The sequence below is a fragment of the Limulus polyphemus genome, unplaced genomic scaffold, assembly GCF_000517525.1.
Source record: "Limulus polyphemus unplaced genomic scaffold, Limulus_polyphemus-2.1.2 Scaffold2116, whole genome shotgun sequence".
Classification (NCBI taxonomy): domain Eukaryota; kingdom Metazoa; phylum Arthropoda; class Merostomata; order Xiphosura; family Limulidae; genus Limulus; species Limulus polyphemus.
The window spans coordinates 151,166-164,703 of NW_013667726.1; the positions used below are offsets into that span (position 1 = coordinate 151,166).

The window sequence follows — 13,538 nt, forward strand, 5'->3', positions numbered from 1 at the left end:
GGTAGGATATAATTAAAATTTAAGTACGCAAAGTCTTAGAAAACATTTCTAAAAGTTTATAGAGCACGATGGGCATATTTGTTGTTGAACCTTGGATCTCCATTTTTGGGCCCACATGCTTGGTATTCATCTACTTGTGTGTCATATTCCTGGTGCATTCAACCTTATCACGGATCATCTTTCTCGACCAGACAAAATTTATCCGATGGAGTGGTCTCTCGATTCTCACATTTTCCAGTAGCTATGCCTTCTGTGGGGTACTCTAGCTGATTATAAGAGAGGACGATGAATTTTTTAATATTTAAGCTAGAGCTTCTGATATCAATTATTACCTTTACTTACATTAATGTTATGTCTTCTCTTAATCAGAGTAGGAGATTTTGGTATGTTTTCCAGGGTTTGTGGTATCATTTCTTTGACAGGAATATTCTCTATCATTATTAATCCAGTGTTTTGATTTTGATAATTAATTCTAATTTCATCAGTATGGTATATCAGATCTACTTTATTAAAAATAATATTTGTTATAGTAATATTACTTTCCATCAGTTTATTCTTTGGGATGTTATTGAATTTTATTTCTTGTATATATATACACATTTCTGAAACCTCCTAAAGTCCAGATTCTTCTTCATGGGTGTTGTCTTTTTTTAATGGCAACTACTTGAATTACTCAGATTATAAACAATGTTACTGCCATTGTGCATCACATGGTTGTCTCATTTCAGACCCAGCATTCGCAGCCTTCTGCTTCTGTACTCCTTCTGGGTTTGTATTACTTGTTTTTGTACATTTTGGGCCAGCTCTTCTTACAACCTGCATTTACTTCTGGTTCTTCAATCCTTGATGAGGACCGGATCATCTACCTTTATTCTTTGATACTCTAATACTTAAGTATGTAACATTTGTTTTTTCCTGGTTCTCAGGTGAAATTCTTGCATGCACCTCAATTCACAAGATTTTTTCTCTCCACTCTTCTTCTTTCACCTACATTTAGCATTATTGCAGATTCTATCAGTCTGTGATTAGTGTTGACTCACAGTTGCCATATCCTTTCTGAACTTAAGATTCCTTCTTTTTGGCTTATGGTTGTAATTCTTCTTCTTTAATAGTGCTCCTATCCCTTGAATCTTTTTTCCCATATTGGAGATTTTTTCTTATACCTTTGACTCTTTTTACCCACAATCTGCTTTTCTTCATCTTTTTTTCTACTTACATTCTTAACTTGTCATCCTCTTTTCTCTTTCCTTTGGAGACTTTGCATTTCTACATCTTGTCCCATCTGCTTCTCTAGCTGATGCCTGGTTCACTTTGCTTGATTCTGAGAATTGCTTCTTTGGGATACTTGTTATCTGGAGTTAGATTCACACAGTTTTATCTCATGGAACTCTATTTGACACCCATCCTTTATACAGACCTTTTGAGGAATTCCTCATCCTGTGGCTCCTTCCTGGTGTCCACCCTACCAAGAGGCTAGCCACTACGTGACTCAGTGACCAGTTGTCTCTGGAACCACCCCTCAGTTTTGGTCTTGTGAAAGCCTGGCTTTTACTCTGTGTCCACTTGGTTCCTACAGTTTTTCTTTTAAAAGCTTTATTTGCCATTCAGGGCTCACATCAGTTTGTTTTTAGCTAAATTCTTAGGGCATTCTCACAGAGATTGCACAAGGGGAGGCTGATGTGGATAGTCCTCCTACATCTCAGAAGTTGTTTACCAAACCATTCCTGGTGGCTGTGACAGCTAGATGGGTCTTGCATTCTCCTCAGGACACAGATATGGGATTATTCATCTTTGTACATGCTTATTCTAATAAGTATTTCTCATGTATTTTATGACTTGACTTATTGCTGTAGCCACACTAAACATACATGAGATATACATGCCATTGAGCAGCATTTACACTTTGCCCATCTCTGCAACACTTTAGTACCATGTAGAAGATTTTTTGATAGTACTTTTTCCACTACCACTTGTATTATGCAAAGAGTATTCATTCCCTGCATGAAATGAATATAGTCTACTACTAAGTGATGCTCCCTCTAGTCTGCCTCTAGTGGGTGACACACTGCATGAGTTTTTGTTTCTGTCACTATATTCTCAGAAAGTAGCTCATCGTTTAAATTTCTTTATACAAACTATACAAACTAGTATGGGATTCTAGTTATCTGTTCTTTATACAAACTAGTATGGGATTCTAGTTATCTGTTCTGTAGAGAAGTGAGTAGCATTTTTGATGTTAACATTTTTCTTATCTGAAAATGTGTTTCAGATAAATACTCACCTCTCTGAAGAATCACCCACCCTTCCTCCCAACTTCTGGTGGGTCTCTTTTGCCTCATCAAGAATGAGCTTTTGGTAAACACAATGTTCTCAAGGATGGTGTAGAGGTACAGTCTATTGTTGATTGCATCATAGACTGTTATTATGTGTAGATGTAGGAGTTTTGTTTAATGACTTGGAGCGTGAATATGAAATTTTGGCAATGATGGGAGGTGATATCTCTGGGAAGATAAGCATCTATCTGAAATACATCTTCAGGTAGGGAAAATGTTAACTTTGCAAATGTAAACTGAATGAGTACTACTAATTTTTTATTTCTAATTACATGACTGATTATAAGAGGCCTAATTTGAATAAAAATTAACTGAGGAGGCTGAATGGTATTATAACAATGTTCATTTGTTTTGTTTTTGCCATTGCCATTCAGTCTTTATTTTGTATGGGGCCTTACTGATGAAACAATGCATTCTAGTCTCTTTATAAGTAAGAACTAAAAAAAGATATAATTAATTAGCTATACTCATTACCAGGTTAATTTTTAGTTCCACTCATAAGTAGTTAGTTTACTGTGACCAGAAGTTAATATTAATCAGTTGGCTTTAGTTAAAAAACAAAAGGACTAGATCTGCTTTCAATAAAAATCAACTTTTCACTTAATTTCTGAGTTTTACATTTTTCTTCTCAATGTTTTCAATTGAAACCTGGAAAATATAATTTGTGAAGATGGTAAAACCCACTGTTACTGAGTGTTAGGAGTCAGTGAAGGTGATCAACTCGGGCTTTGTATATTAAAATAGCATTTTGGTTTATGAATGAAACCATTGCTCATAGATGTTGGCAACAAGCCAAAAAAAAAAACAGAACAATTACAACACATATATATGTTTATTGATTATAAGACTTGTATTCTTTTTTTACCCCTATCCTAAAAAGTTCAGCATTGGTTGAGTAGTATCAAACTTGAATTTGCCAAGTTTGTTCATAGGCATTATTCCATTTTTTCAGGGCTTTATTTTAAGGAAATTTTCAGGTTCTCATTCAGAGGTTGTTCAGAAGACTATATTGGTTGTGCGAAAAAGAAAAACATGGACCTTCCAAAAAGATCCAATTATGACAATATTGATGTACAAAGACCCACTTATTAAAATTTTGATGTTTTTATATCCTGTTTATTTCCAAAAAGTAAATTTAACATTTAGTTGGCATCTTTATTCAACTAATTTTGTCTTATTTCCCCGGGAAGTTTAGTTACATTGGAAAAAATGAGCCCAAATGATGCTAATGTTACATAGTGTCTTAAAGGAAACAAACAGTCAATGATTTTTAGAATTTTAATAAACAGAACAGTGATCTTGGTCAATCATGTTCAATGTTTTCATTCTAACCAGTTTGGTCTGCCCACCAAGTACAGCCTGTAGTAAGACCAGACTTGCATCTTAACTCTCACACGTACTGCTATAACGTAATACGTACACAATGCCTGAGTGTTTCACATGCACACACACACACACACACACACTAATGATGTGTATTGTTGTTCATATTCATAGTTTGTATTGACCTGGATAAAGGCAAAGCTAGTCTTATTTTATTTATTGTTATTCTGTTTTGTACTGATCAAAACTTTAATCAAAATGTTAATCTAACTTATCATACATATTATGAAGTTTTCTTCTTGGGTCAGAGATCGCTGTATTTAATGGGTGTTAGCAATGCATGTACATGTATTAATTTACGTTACTAGGTGGGGTGTTTGAACCCATCACTTCCCCTGCAGACTGGTCTGATCTATACTAGAAACTAATCTCAGTAAATATTCTGCCCGCTTGCTCATGTATATGCATACAAATAACATGCAATACAATATGTGGTAATAGTTTCATTTTGAGCTTACCTACTGATTAAGTATATATTTATTACATTTTTTTTTTCCATTGGTTAAATGTTGATTTAAATACTAAACGTTTTTTACCATTAAAACTTGTCTACTTGATAATTATCACACTAGTGATTGAAACATTGTGCCTGTTTTAAAAATAAATCTTGCTAACTGTAAAATCTTTAACCTGTAAAGAGAAAAGTGTGGTAATGTAACTAACTGAGCTGTATACACTGTACTGTGTTAGCACACATAGCCATTCACACTCAGTTGAACTCCAGGGTGCTAGCTGTGTGTCGGACAACATGGGTGTATAAGGAAGTTTTTAGTCTTCTTGGACGACTGTTAAAATCAAGCTCTGCTTTTGTCGTATGCCTTGTATTTCTGGTAGTATTAAATAATCTGAATCACAAAGAGTGTTTTAATTTAAGACTAAATGGATAAAGAAACAGGACTCAAGCATCCACTAGTTTCATACAAGACAATCTAAGCAGTATGGTACTTATTAGTAATAAAAAATATAGGATAACAAACCCACTTTATGTATGAAAAATATTGAAGAGTTAAAAATATTGTCTTATTTCTGACAAACTGTAATGGATGAAACACTTACTGTTTGGACATTAAAAAAAGGAAGGTCTACAAATATAAATAGCCAGATGAAAAGGCAAAAAATAACTGGGGGAAACTCCGAGCTAGATACATGTACTTTGGTAATATAATTTTTTTAAATTACTATTTCATCATTTTTGTTTGATTTGATTTTAGCTAACTCGATATCCTTACTTAGATTAATAAAAGCACAGGGCAAGGAAAGAAACAAAACAGACCTGCACAGGACAAGGATGGAAGCAAGAATAATTTAATAATTTAAGTCAGACCTAGTGCATTATCCCACAGTTTTCAGAATATGTCATTGACTATTCCAAATAACATATAGCAAAGGAGGAAAACCTCACGGCTCAGTATTGACTTGTATAAATGTCCTTATCATTCTCTGAACTGGGTTTATCCCACCCCTGGGAGCAGGCACAGTCAAGCTGGTAGAAGCTTCTATGGGATAACCATTATAGTGTGTAACCTTTAAATAAGAAAAGGAATTAGTGTATGTTTATGACCTTTGAACATCCAATTTACTGGGAATGTATTAATTACATGCATGAAAGTTTTAAATAAATAACCTGAATATCTCTGAATATGGATATTATTGTACACTAGTTGCAGAAAAATAAGATATGATGAAATTAATATTACAAAGCATATCTAATGTTAGGCAAGCATTCACTTGTTTTTTTATTCCATTAGCTTGTACAGTAAGGAAGTGTAACTTTATTTAATTTCCATAGTTAGGAGTTTATGAGTTGTAAATTTGTTTACTTATTATCTGTACACAATAAAAATATAAGAATAATGTTTAATGTTGAATTTCTGTAGGGTTATATATCCATAAATGAAAATATAAATGTAATTTGGGAATTTATGAGTACTGGCTATAAAAAGTGCAAATATGTTTAACTTTGACCTTGCAAAATATTGTATAATACACATGTATATAGACAATTGTCTTCACATATATTTTTAGAATGCTTGTCAAGAAGAATCACGAAATGCTGAGGAAAAAGCAAAAAATTTCCAAGGTAAGCTTTTTAAAATTTTAGTACCACACACAACTTGAGTTAATGCTAACTTAACCTGACTAGTGCCTCTTCAACAACAACAACAAAATGAAATAGTACCTTTTTTCAACAACAACAAGCAGTTGCTTCTGTATTAGTCCTATTCATCATTTTGGTAATACATTTTACTGTTGTGAATCATAAGCTACTAAACAAAAGCTCCCATTTGCCCACCTTGAGCAGTATACCACATTGAAATCAGTTTATTTTTTACTTAAGTTGTGGTTTCTCACTCCTTTAGAAACTCTGACACCATGGATGTCCAATGTGCATAGATTAACTTCTAACATTATGGTTATATCATTAAACTATTCAGATTTATATGCTCTGCCAGTTACCCCATATGTTGACCACTACGGAACTTAGACTAGTGTAATATCCTTTGACAGAATTGCATGTATCTCACGTAGCAAAATAAATAGACAGCTGTTGACCTGAACAGGAATTTACATGTGTACAAACAATGCCATCATTCAGGTAAAATGATCTCATTATGTACATGGCTTTGTTGACAAAAACTTGTACTGGTTCTCATGTAATTTTTGTTTAGAATGAAAGGTTAATTGGGCAGTAAAAATCAGACATCAACAGTGTAAAACCTGACTCTGTTTAACAACACATTTTACCAATTTTGGACAGGCAGAAAATATATTAATATGAGTAATGTATAACAACTAGCAAATGCTTTGAATTATGAATCTGAGAAGCCCCAAAGTTACATCTTTAAGTCTACTTTTTTCTTAAATTCCATTAATAATTTTTTTGCTTAGTTGAAAGAAACTCTTAAAGATCAGTAACATACCTATTTAATGTTCTACAGTGGAATGTCCAGTAGCTTCCGATATGATACCTTACCTCCTCTCACATAATAGCATTTTTCATTCAGTGCTGCCTTCTATATGCACTAGCCTTGATATTCCCACCTACCCTATGTGTGTAATGTGGTACAGCTGCATTGTAGCATGCAAATAATTATGCGACAACCCTTCACCAATAGGAACACAAAACTCTCTCCTCTCATAGATGGCTCCCTTTATATTGTAAACCCAATCTTCACTTCTCGATTTGGCACAGTAGAGTGCAGATGTTTCAAAATTTTGCTTGTGTTTTGCATTGACATTTTAATATGTTAACAACTTTCTTAGTTGTTTCTAGTTTTTCTTAAGTTTTTGTGTTTGTATAGTGAAACTAGATGCTGTAGGTTGTTATGTCATTATCCACTCTAAGTTGAATTCTAATTTCTGAATTTCACAACAACAACTGTTGTTGTTGTTGTTAATACTGTCACTGCATTTCAGCCTGCAGTTCCTTAGGCTTTGTGCTTTCCACTTTCTGTTGAGAAGGTATTGATTTTTAGGGCATTGTGAGTTGGGGTCCATTATGTGGCCTGCTGTGTCTCTTGATCACAGTACAGATTTCCATTTTTCTGGGGAACCTCTATGGGAAGACACAGATTTGGATGGCCTATTTCCTTCTCGTTCCCTTGCTATGCAATTCTGAATTCTTACTGTGGAAGCTCCCAGACTGTTTTCAGCCTTCTTGGATATGGTATCACAGGTATGTTGCCTTTTGTTTATATCCTCTGTCTCTAATGATTCCTCTCCTTCCCTCCTAAATTCTGCTCCTTTTTTGGTTTAACTGTTTTTATTTTTTCCTTCTCCTGAGATCACAGTATGTGTGGACCTGTTTCTTGCATTATCATATTTTGGGGTCAGCATGCCTCGTACAATCAATGTACAATCATTTGGATTTTCCATTTATGGATATTCTTAGATTTTGGGGTTCTTGATTCCAGTATGGAAATCTGTCTCTGATACCACTGTGAAATAATTCCCCAGCCCAAATTTCCCACCTCTGTTTAATCATAACCAACATCCTGCATTACCTCTCCTCTGTCCATTTCATATTCAGGGCTATCCACAGCTTCCATGAGGAGTTGTTGGAGGATAATCGCTCCCTATTGTGTTCCACATTAGCTCACTTTTTTTTCTTGGCTATTTTCCTACATCCTTGGCTCCTTTGTTTTTGAGACACATATTTTTAGCTAATATGGGCCTACTCATGGCTCCATTTTTATGCCTAGTGATTTCTGGAGATTTTCCTGACTCATTGAAGTCTAGGGTGAGGGATTTTCATCAGCACTCCTCCCTTTCCACCTTGGTCTTGTGTATTCCACAGCATTCATCTTCTCCCATTTATGTTTTCCCTCTATCCCCCTTCTTTCCCCTTCTCCTGGGTCTTGGAGCTCATTGTCAAATTACTCATTGCCAAGTACTCCGCCATCAATGATACCTGTAACTATACTGTAGTTTCTGGTGAGTTCAAAGCACATTTAGCCAGGTTTATGCATCTATGGTATGACTTCACCTCAGTTTTTTAGATACTTGAATTGTTATATGTAGGACTTTCCATTCATTTTATCAGTCCATCTCCCTGATCCTCATTTTCCATTTCTTTCCCTCCTCCACAGGATCTGGTTTTCTGCCATCATCTCTCTGAAATATTTTTCAAGGCCACTCTATTATCCATTTGAGAGGGTTCTTTAACTCCTATCTTTGTCAGGCCCAGCCTTCTCCTCTTTAGTTGAGATTGATGGAGCTCTTGATTTTCAACTGTCAGTTCTCTCTTTCTCTTACTACATGCAAAGTTCTTTCTCCTTTGGAGACTTGGGCTTCCATGGAAACCCTCATTTCCTAGGGTTGTGCTCACTTGCAAGCCTTTTAGTGGGTGTTCCACGATAACTGGAATTCAGCTCAAGATCCCCTGGACTCAGTTCTCCTTCTACCACCCTCACTACACATCTGTTTAGCTTGATGGCTCAAACAGGGTCAACACTATAGTAGGCATTCCTCTTCTATCTCCCTGTCCCAGATTGCATCATTTTACAGATGCTTCTCTGTCAGGTTGGAGAGCAATTCCACATTCGCTATAAATCACAAGCCTTTGGTCGAGTCAGCTCTGCACATCAATGTTCTGCAACTTCTTGCTGTTCATTGAGCTTTGGATCATTTTCAACTTTTAACAGGGGACAGATTAGTCATGTTACATTCTGACATTTCGACCATTGTGTCTTCTATCAATCAACAATGGAGCACCCATATATGTGTATTTTCGAATGTTTGAACTCCTATTCTGGGCTCATTCACATCTTGCACACCTAGTATGATGTCATGTTCTGGGTGCTGTGAATCTTGTTGCAGATCAATATTCCTGACAAGATTCTCTTCATGTAGTGGTACCTCGTTTATCAGGTGTTCCGATGGTCATGTGCCCAGTGGGTTATTCCACATCCAGTGACTTTGGCAGTAGATGCCTGCAGACAGGATTAGTCCATCCTCTACTTTTATGCCTGTCTTCCTTTTCTTCTCCTTCCTATTCCCCATACTTTTCTGTGTCTAGTCCTTCTCATTGTACCTTTCTGGCCTGCTCAGCTTTCATTTCCTGTCTTTATCCTATTTCAATCTTCTCCTCAGTTACGACTTCCTCTTTCACGCTCTCTGTTTCAACAACCTTGGTCATTTGTGCATCATCCCACTTTTCTGGACCCTTGCCAGGCAGTCTATATTCTCCACACATGTATCATCCCTTCTTTCCCATTAAGTCTATCATTCATCCTTACTGGTGTCTCAGGGTAAATGGCGTGTTTTTCACAATCATTCACTATGCCATGGTTCCCTCCCTTCCTGTCCTAGCATGCCTCATGTCTTTGACAATTTTACCTTTCTGTTTCACAGTGGTTCTTCTGTGGCTACCATGACTGGTTATCTGGCAGCCTTTTCCAGTACCTTTCATTTTTCCCTTTTCCATAGAGTGTTTTCCTCTTCTGTTCTCCCCTCTTATTTTTTGCCTTTCATCTGCTTCATCCACCTTGTTCTATGCCACTTCCATTTTGGGACCTTTTTGTGGTTCTGCTGGCCCTTACCCAACCTACTTTTGAACCCTTGGTTACCTGTTAAGTGGACCACTTGCCCTGGATATCCTATTTTTTTGTGCTTCTTTTTGCCTGTGGTTGGATGTGTTTTTTGCCCTCGACATTTTACATACCACAGCACCTATGTTTCTTCTGGATCACAGTTTTTTCCTAGGATGTTGGCAACTTCAGAATGTGACATCACATTCATGACTATTTCTCTCCCTTTCCATTCCCATTTCTATTGTCATTCAGGTCCGGATCATCTTCTTTGTATTGTTCGAGCTCTCTGGTGCTATATTGCCTGCATAGCTTCTTTCTTAATTCTCTTTCTCACCTGTTTATCCATTGGAATCCTTCCTCCACCTGAGATATTTCTCCTATTACTCTTACAGCTTACTCTTCCTTGTCTCCCAATGTCTTTTCCATTATCCTTGCATCAGATCCAGCACTTCATCCTCTCCCAGGCTCCCACTTCTGTTGCCTATTGGGAGAAATCATCCAGGCTGGCATGTGGACCACAGCATACACCTTCATCTGTCATTAACTTCATCATTTGATAATCTTGTCATCAGGATACCAAGTATCACCCAGTGCCATCCTTAACAACTTGGTTCAACTGTGAATGGGTTAGTGTTTTTATATTTCTTTATTTCCTTACAATGGCTCAATTTCACATGTTGAATCCTGCTCTGTGGCAAGTGGTGCCTGTCAAAATATACTAATCTGTAAATCTGCATTGTTTGGCCTTTCATCTCTATAATGCCCACTCTTGAGATAGGGTGCTCCACAAGACTGCTAGTAGGTTCATCTTCAAGATTTATTGCATCATATATAAGCTTGTCCCAGACCATACCAACTCAGTGTTTGGATAGCTGCCTATCTTTCCTTTCTGGTTGAATAAATTGATACAAGCCTGCTTTTAGTGTTGCATTCATCTGGACTTGCCACCATGTTCTTTTCAAGTGGAGTATGGGAGCCTTTACCACTTACCATATCCTAGTTGGTGGGGTGGTGGACCATGAAGGCGTCCTTCTGAGTGTGCTCAGTCCCATTCAGTTGAGAGTAGGACAGTGGTGTTTTGTTGGTGTAGTTGGTGTGAACTCTCCTCCTACCACAGACAGTAAGAAAAATACCAGACATTGCCTAGTTTTGTACTGGAGATGATCCACCAAAATGCAGTTCACCCCTCCAGCTGGAACCCCTCATCCTACCATTGCCTGGATGTCGGTTACTGAGTGGCCTGATGTTGGATTATAGCTGTACCAACCAACATAAATCTCGAAATGTGGTTGGTAGGGGACTCTCATCCTACTATGGACGATAAATTCCCAATGCCACAGGGTTTGGACTTGAGCGAATGACCATTTTGTATTATCCCTTCCTACTGTCACCCAGCTGTCAGGTTTCTAGGTGGCCTGATGCTGGTTTTGTACTGGGTCTGCACACATGTGCTGTGACTATGATAGGAAAATGGAACCCATTTTCCCTTCTGCTTCCTCTTCTTGAGGTGAAAACAGTAGGGACCCTTCTCCTACTATGGACCAGATGATAAATACCCGATACTGCCTGGATTTGGACTGGAGTTTCCCACCCTATCCAATCTACACCATCCAATTGAGTATTTGATGTGCTCCTTTTCTGCCCAAATTAGCAACATGTATTTTCAAAAGAGGCAAAGAGTATATTTGTTCCAGATGTGGTACGATCTCCCATGGGTGTGTTCCTCTACCAAGAGATGTTACACTCCATGGGCCCTCTTTGAATGCTTTCTAAAGGGTGCTCATCTAGGTAATTTTTGCACCAGTCCTTCCACCAGTTCAATGTGGCAGTTACAGTTTTCCTACACTGAAAATATACTTCCAACAGATACCTTTTATCACACTTCTCCTACCTCCCCACTTCCATAGCTTCTTTTTTTTGCCTAAGCCAGTCGTGACAAGATTGTGTAGTGCTCCTATTGGTGGAGGGATGTCACATGATTATTTGCATACTACAGTGCAGCTGTACCACATTAAATATGTGGGGTAGGTGGGAGTATCAAGGCTAATGACGAGTAAAAAATGTGTGCATAAAGAGGGCAGCACTAAACAAGAAAAGCCTTTATGTGAGAAGTGGTAAGTACCTATCAGAAATATATTTTCAGTTTAGGAAAATTGTAACTTCAGTCACACATTTTTCTTAAGTCTAGGCTGATATCTTTCCTGACTGGCTTTGTCTGTTTAGTGACATTTTGCTCTTGACATTTGAGTATTTTGTATTATATCTCACTTAATATTCTGCTTTACCATTGTCCAAATTCTGTTCAATATGCTATATCTCTGTTTGTGTTCATGAGTTTGATTGCTTCATTCTCACTCACCTGTCTTCACTTTCAGTTGTTATTTGTCATTCAACAATTGGAAGTTTTCTTGAGAAAAGTTGAATAGACATTCAGATGAAATATTGGCCTAATCCCAAGAAAGACAGTACCTGAAGCTGAAAGGACAATAATTATTTTACTAGAGGACATAATTGTTTATCAAATCATGTATAATATTGATCATATGAACATTTGTTTAAATTTATTCATATACTTAACATTAGTATAACTAACTTTTTATTGGAAATACTAAAATACTATCTCTAAATCTGTGATTGTTTTCAGCAAAATAACATTTTGTTACATTAATGATTGTTTTGTATGTATCAGCTTTGTTGTTTTTTCCTTGTATTAACGTGAATGTGAACACATTCTTCAATTTTGTGAATAGGTTTTTATTATTTATTACCATGGACACATTATGTTGTTAATGGACTGCATAAACATATCTTACTACTCAAGACTTTCACACTATATATATATATATTCTTTGCAGACTTAACATTCTTTGAAAAGGTTGCTGCTTATGTAGATGAGGGTAAGGGTGTAGATTTGGTGTATTTGGATTTTCAGAAAACATTTGACAAGGTGCCCCATAAAAGGCTTGTAAAAAAAATATCTCTATAGGCATGGGAGAAAAGTTAGCAAATTGGATAGAAGAGTGGCTGGATGAAAGAAAGCAGAGGGTTGTCACAAATGTAGTTCAGTCAAACTGGATTAATGTCACATGTGGGGTACCTCAGGGCTCAGTCTTAGGACCTTTGCTTTTTTTTGACTCACATCAATGACATAGATGAAGAAATATTCAATAAATTACTTAAATTTGCAGATAATATTAAGGTCTTGGGTGTTGCTACCTGTATTTGAATTATAAGTAATTTATATGGGAATAACTTATATAGCGTTATGAAGGAAAGGGATCTTGGTGTAATAGTCGATCAGTCTCTAAAGCCATCCAAGCAGTGTGCTGTTGCTAGTAGTATGGCAAATATGATTTTATGTTGTATCTATAGAAATATTGAATACAAGTCTAAAGAGGTTATACTCTCATTGTACAGGTCACTGGTTAGGCCACATTTGGAATATTGTGTTCAGTCTTGGGCTCCATACCTTAGGAAAGACATTGAATTGTTGGAAAGGGTTCAGAGAAGGGTTACTAGAATGGTGCCTGGGATGGAGGGTTTGTCATACGTTGAGAGGCTGAAATCTCTCAGATTGTTTTCTCTTGAAAAAAGAAGAATTAGGAGAGGATCTAATTGAAGTGTTTAAGATTGTAAAGGGAATTGATAATGTTGAAGTATCATCTTTTTTATATTTAACAATGACAATAGTAGGACTAGGGGACACAAATATAAATTTGGGCAAGGTAGAAGTCATCTTCAGCTGAGACAGTTTTATTTTTCTAACAGGATGGTTGGCCTTTGGAATGGG

The 13,538-nt window shown here is 36.6% G+C and overlaps 1 protein-coding gene across 1 annotated transcript in view; it reads left to right on the plus strand.

Moving 5' to 3' along the window:
- Nucleotides 1-13,538, plus strand: part of LOC106465995 (protein casc4-like) — a 53,465-nt gene that overhangs the window by 6,384 nt on the left and 33,543 nt on the right. The window contains exon 2 of the mRNA XM_013926245.2: nt 5,742-5,796. Within this exon, the coding sequence (XP_013781699.1) occupies nt 5,742-5,796 (55 nt within the window). The remainder of the gene's footprint in view (nt 1-5,741; nt 5,797-13,538) is intronic.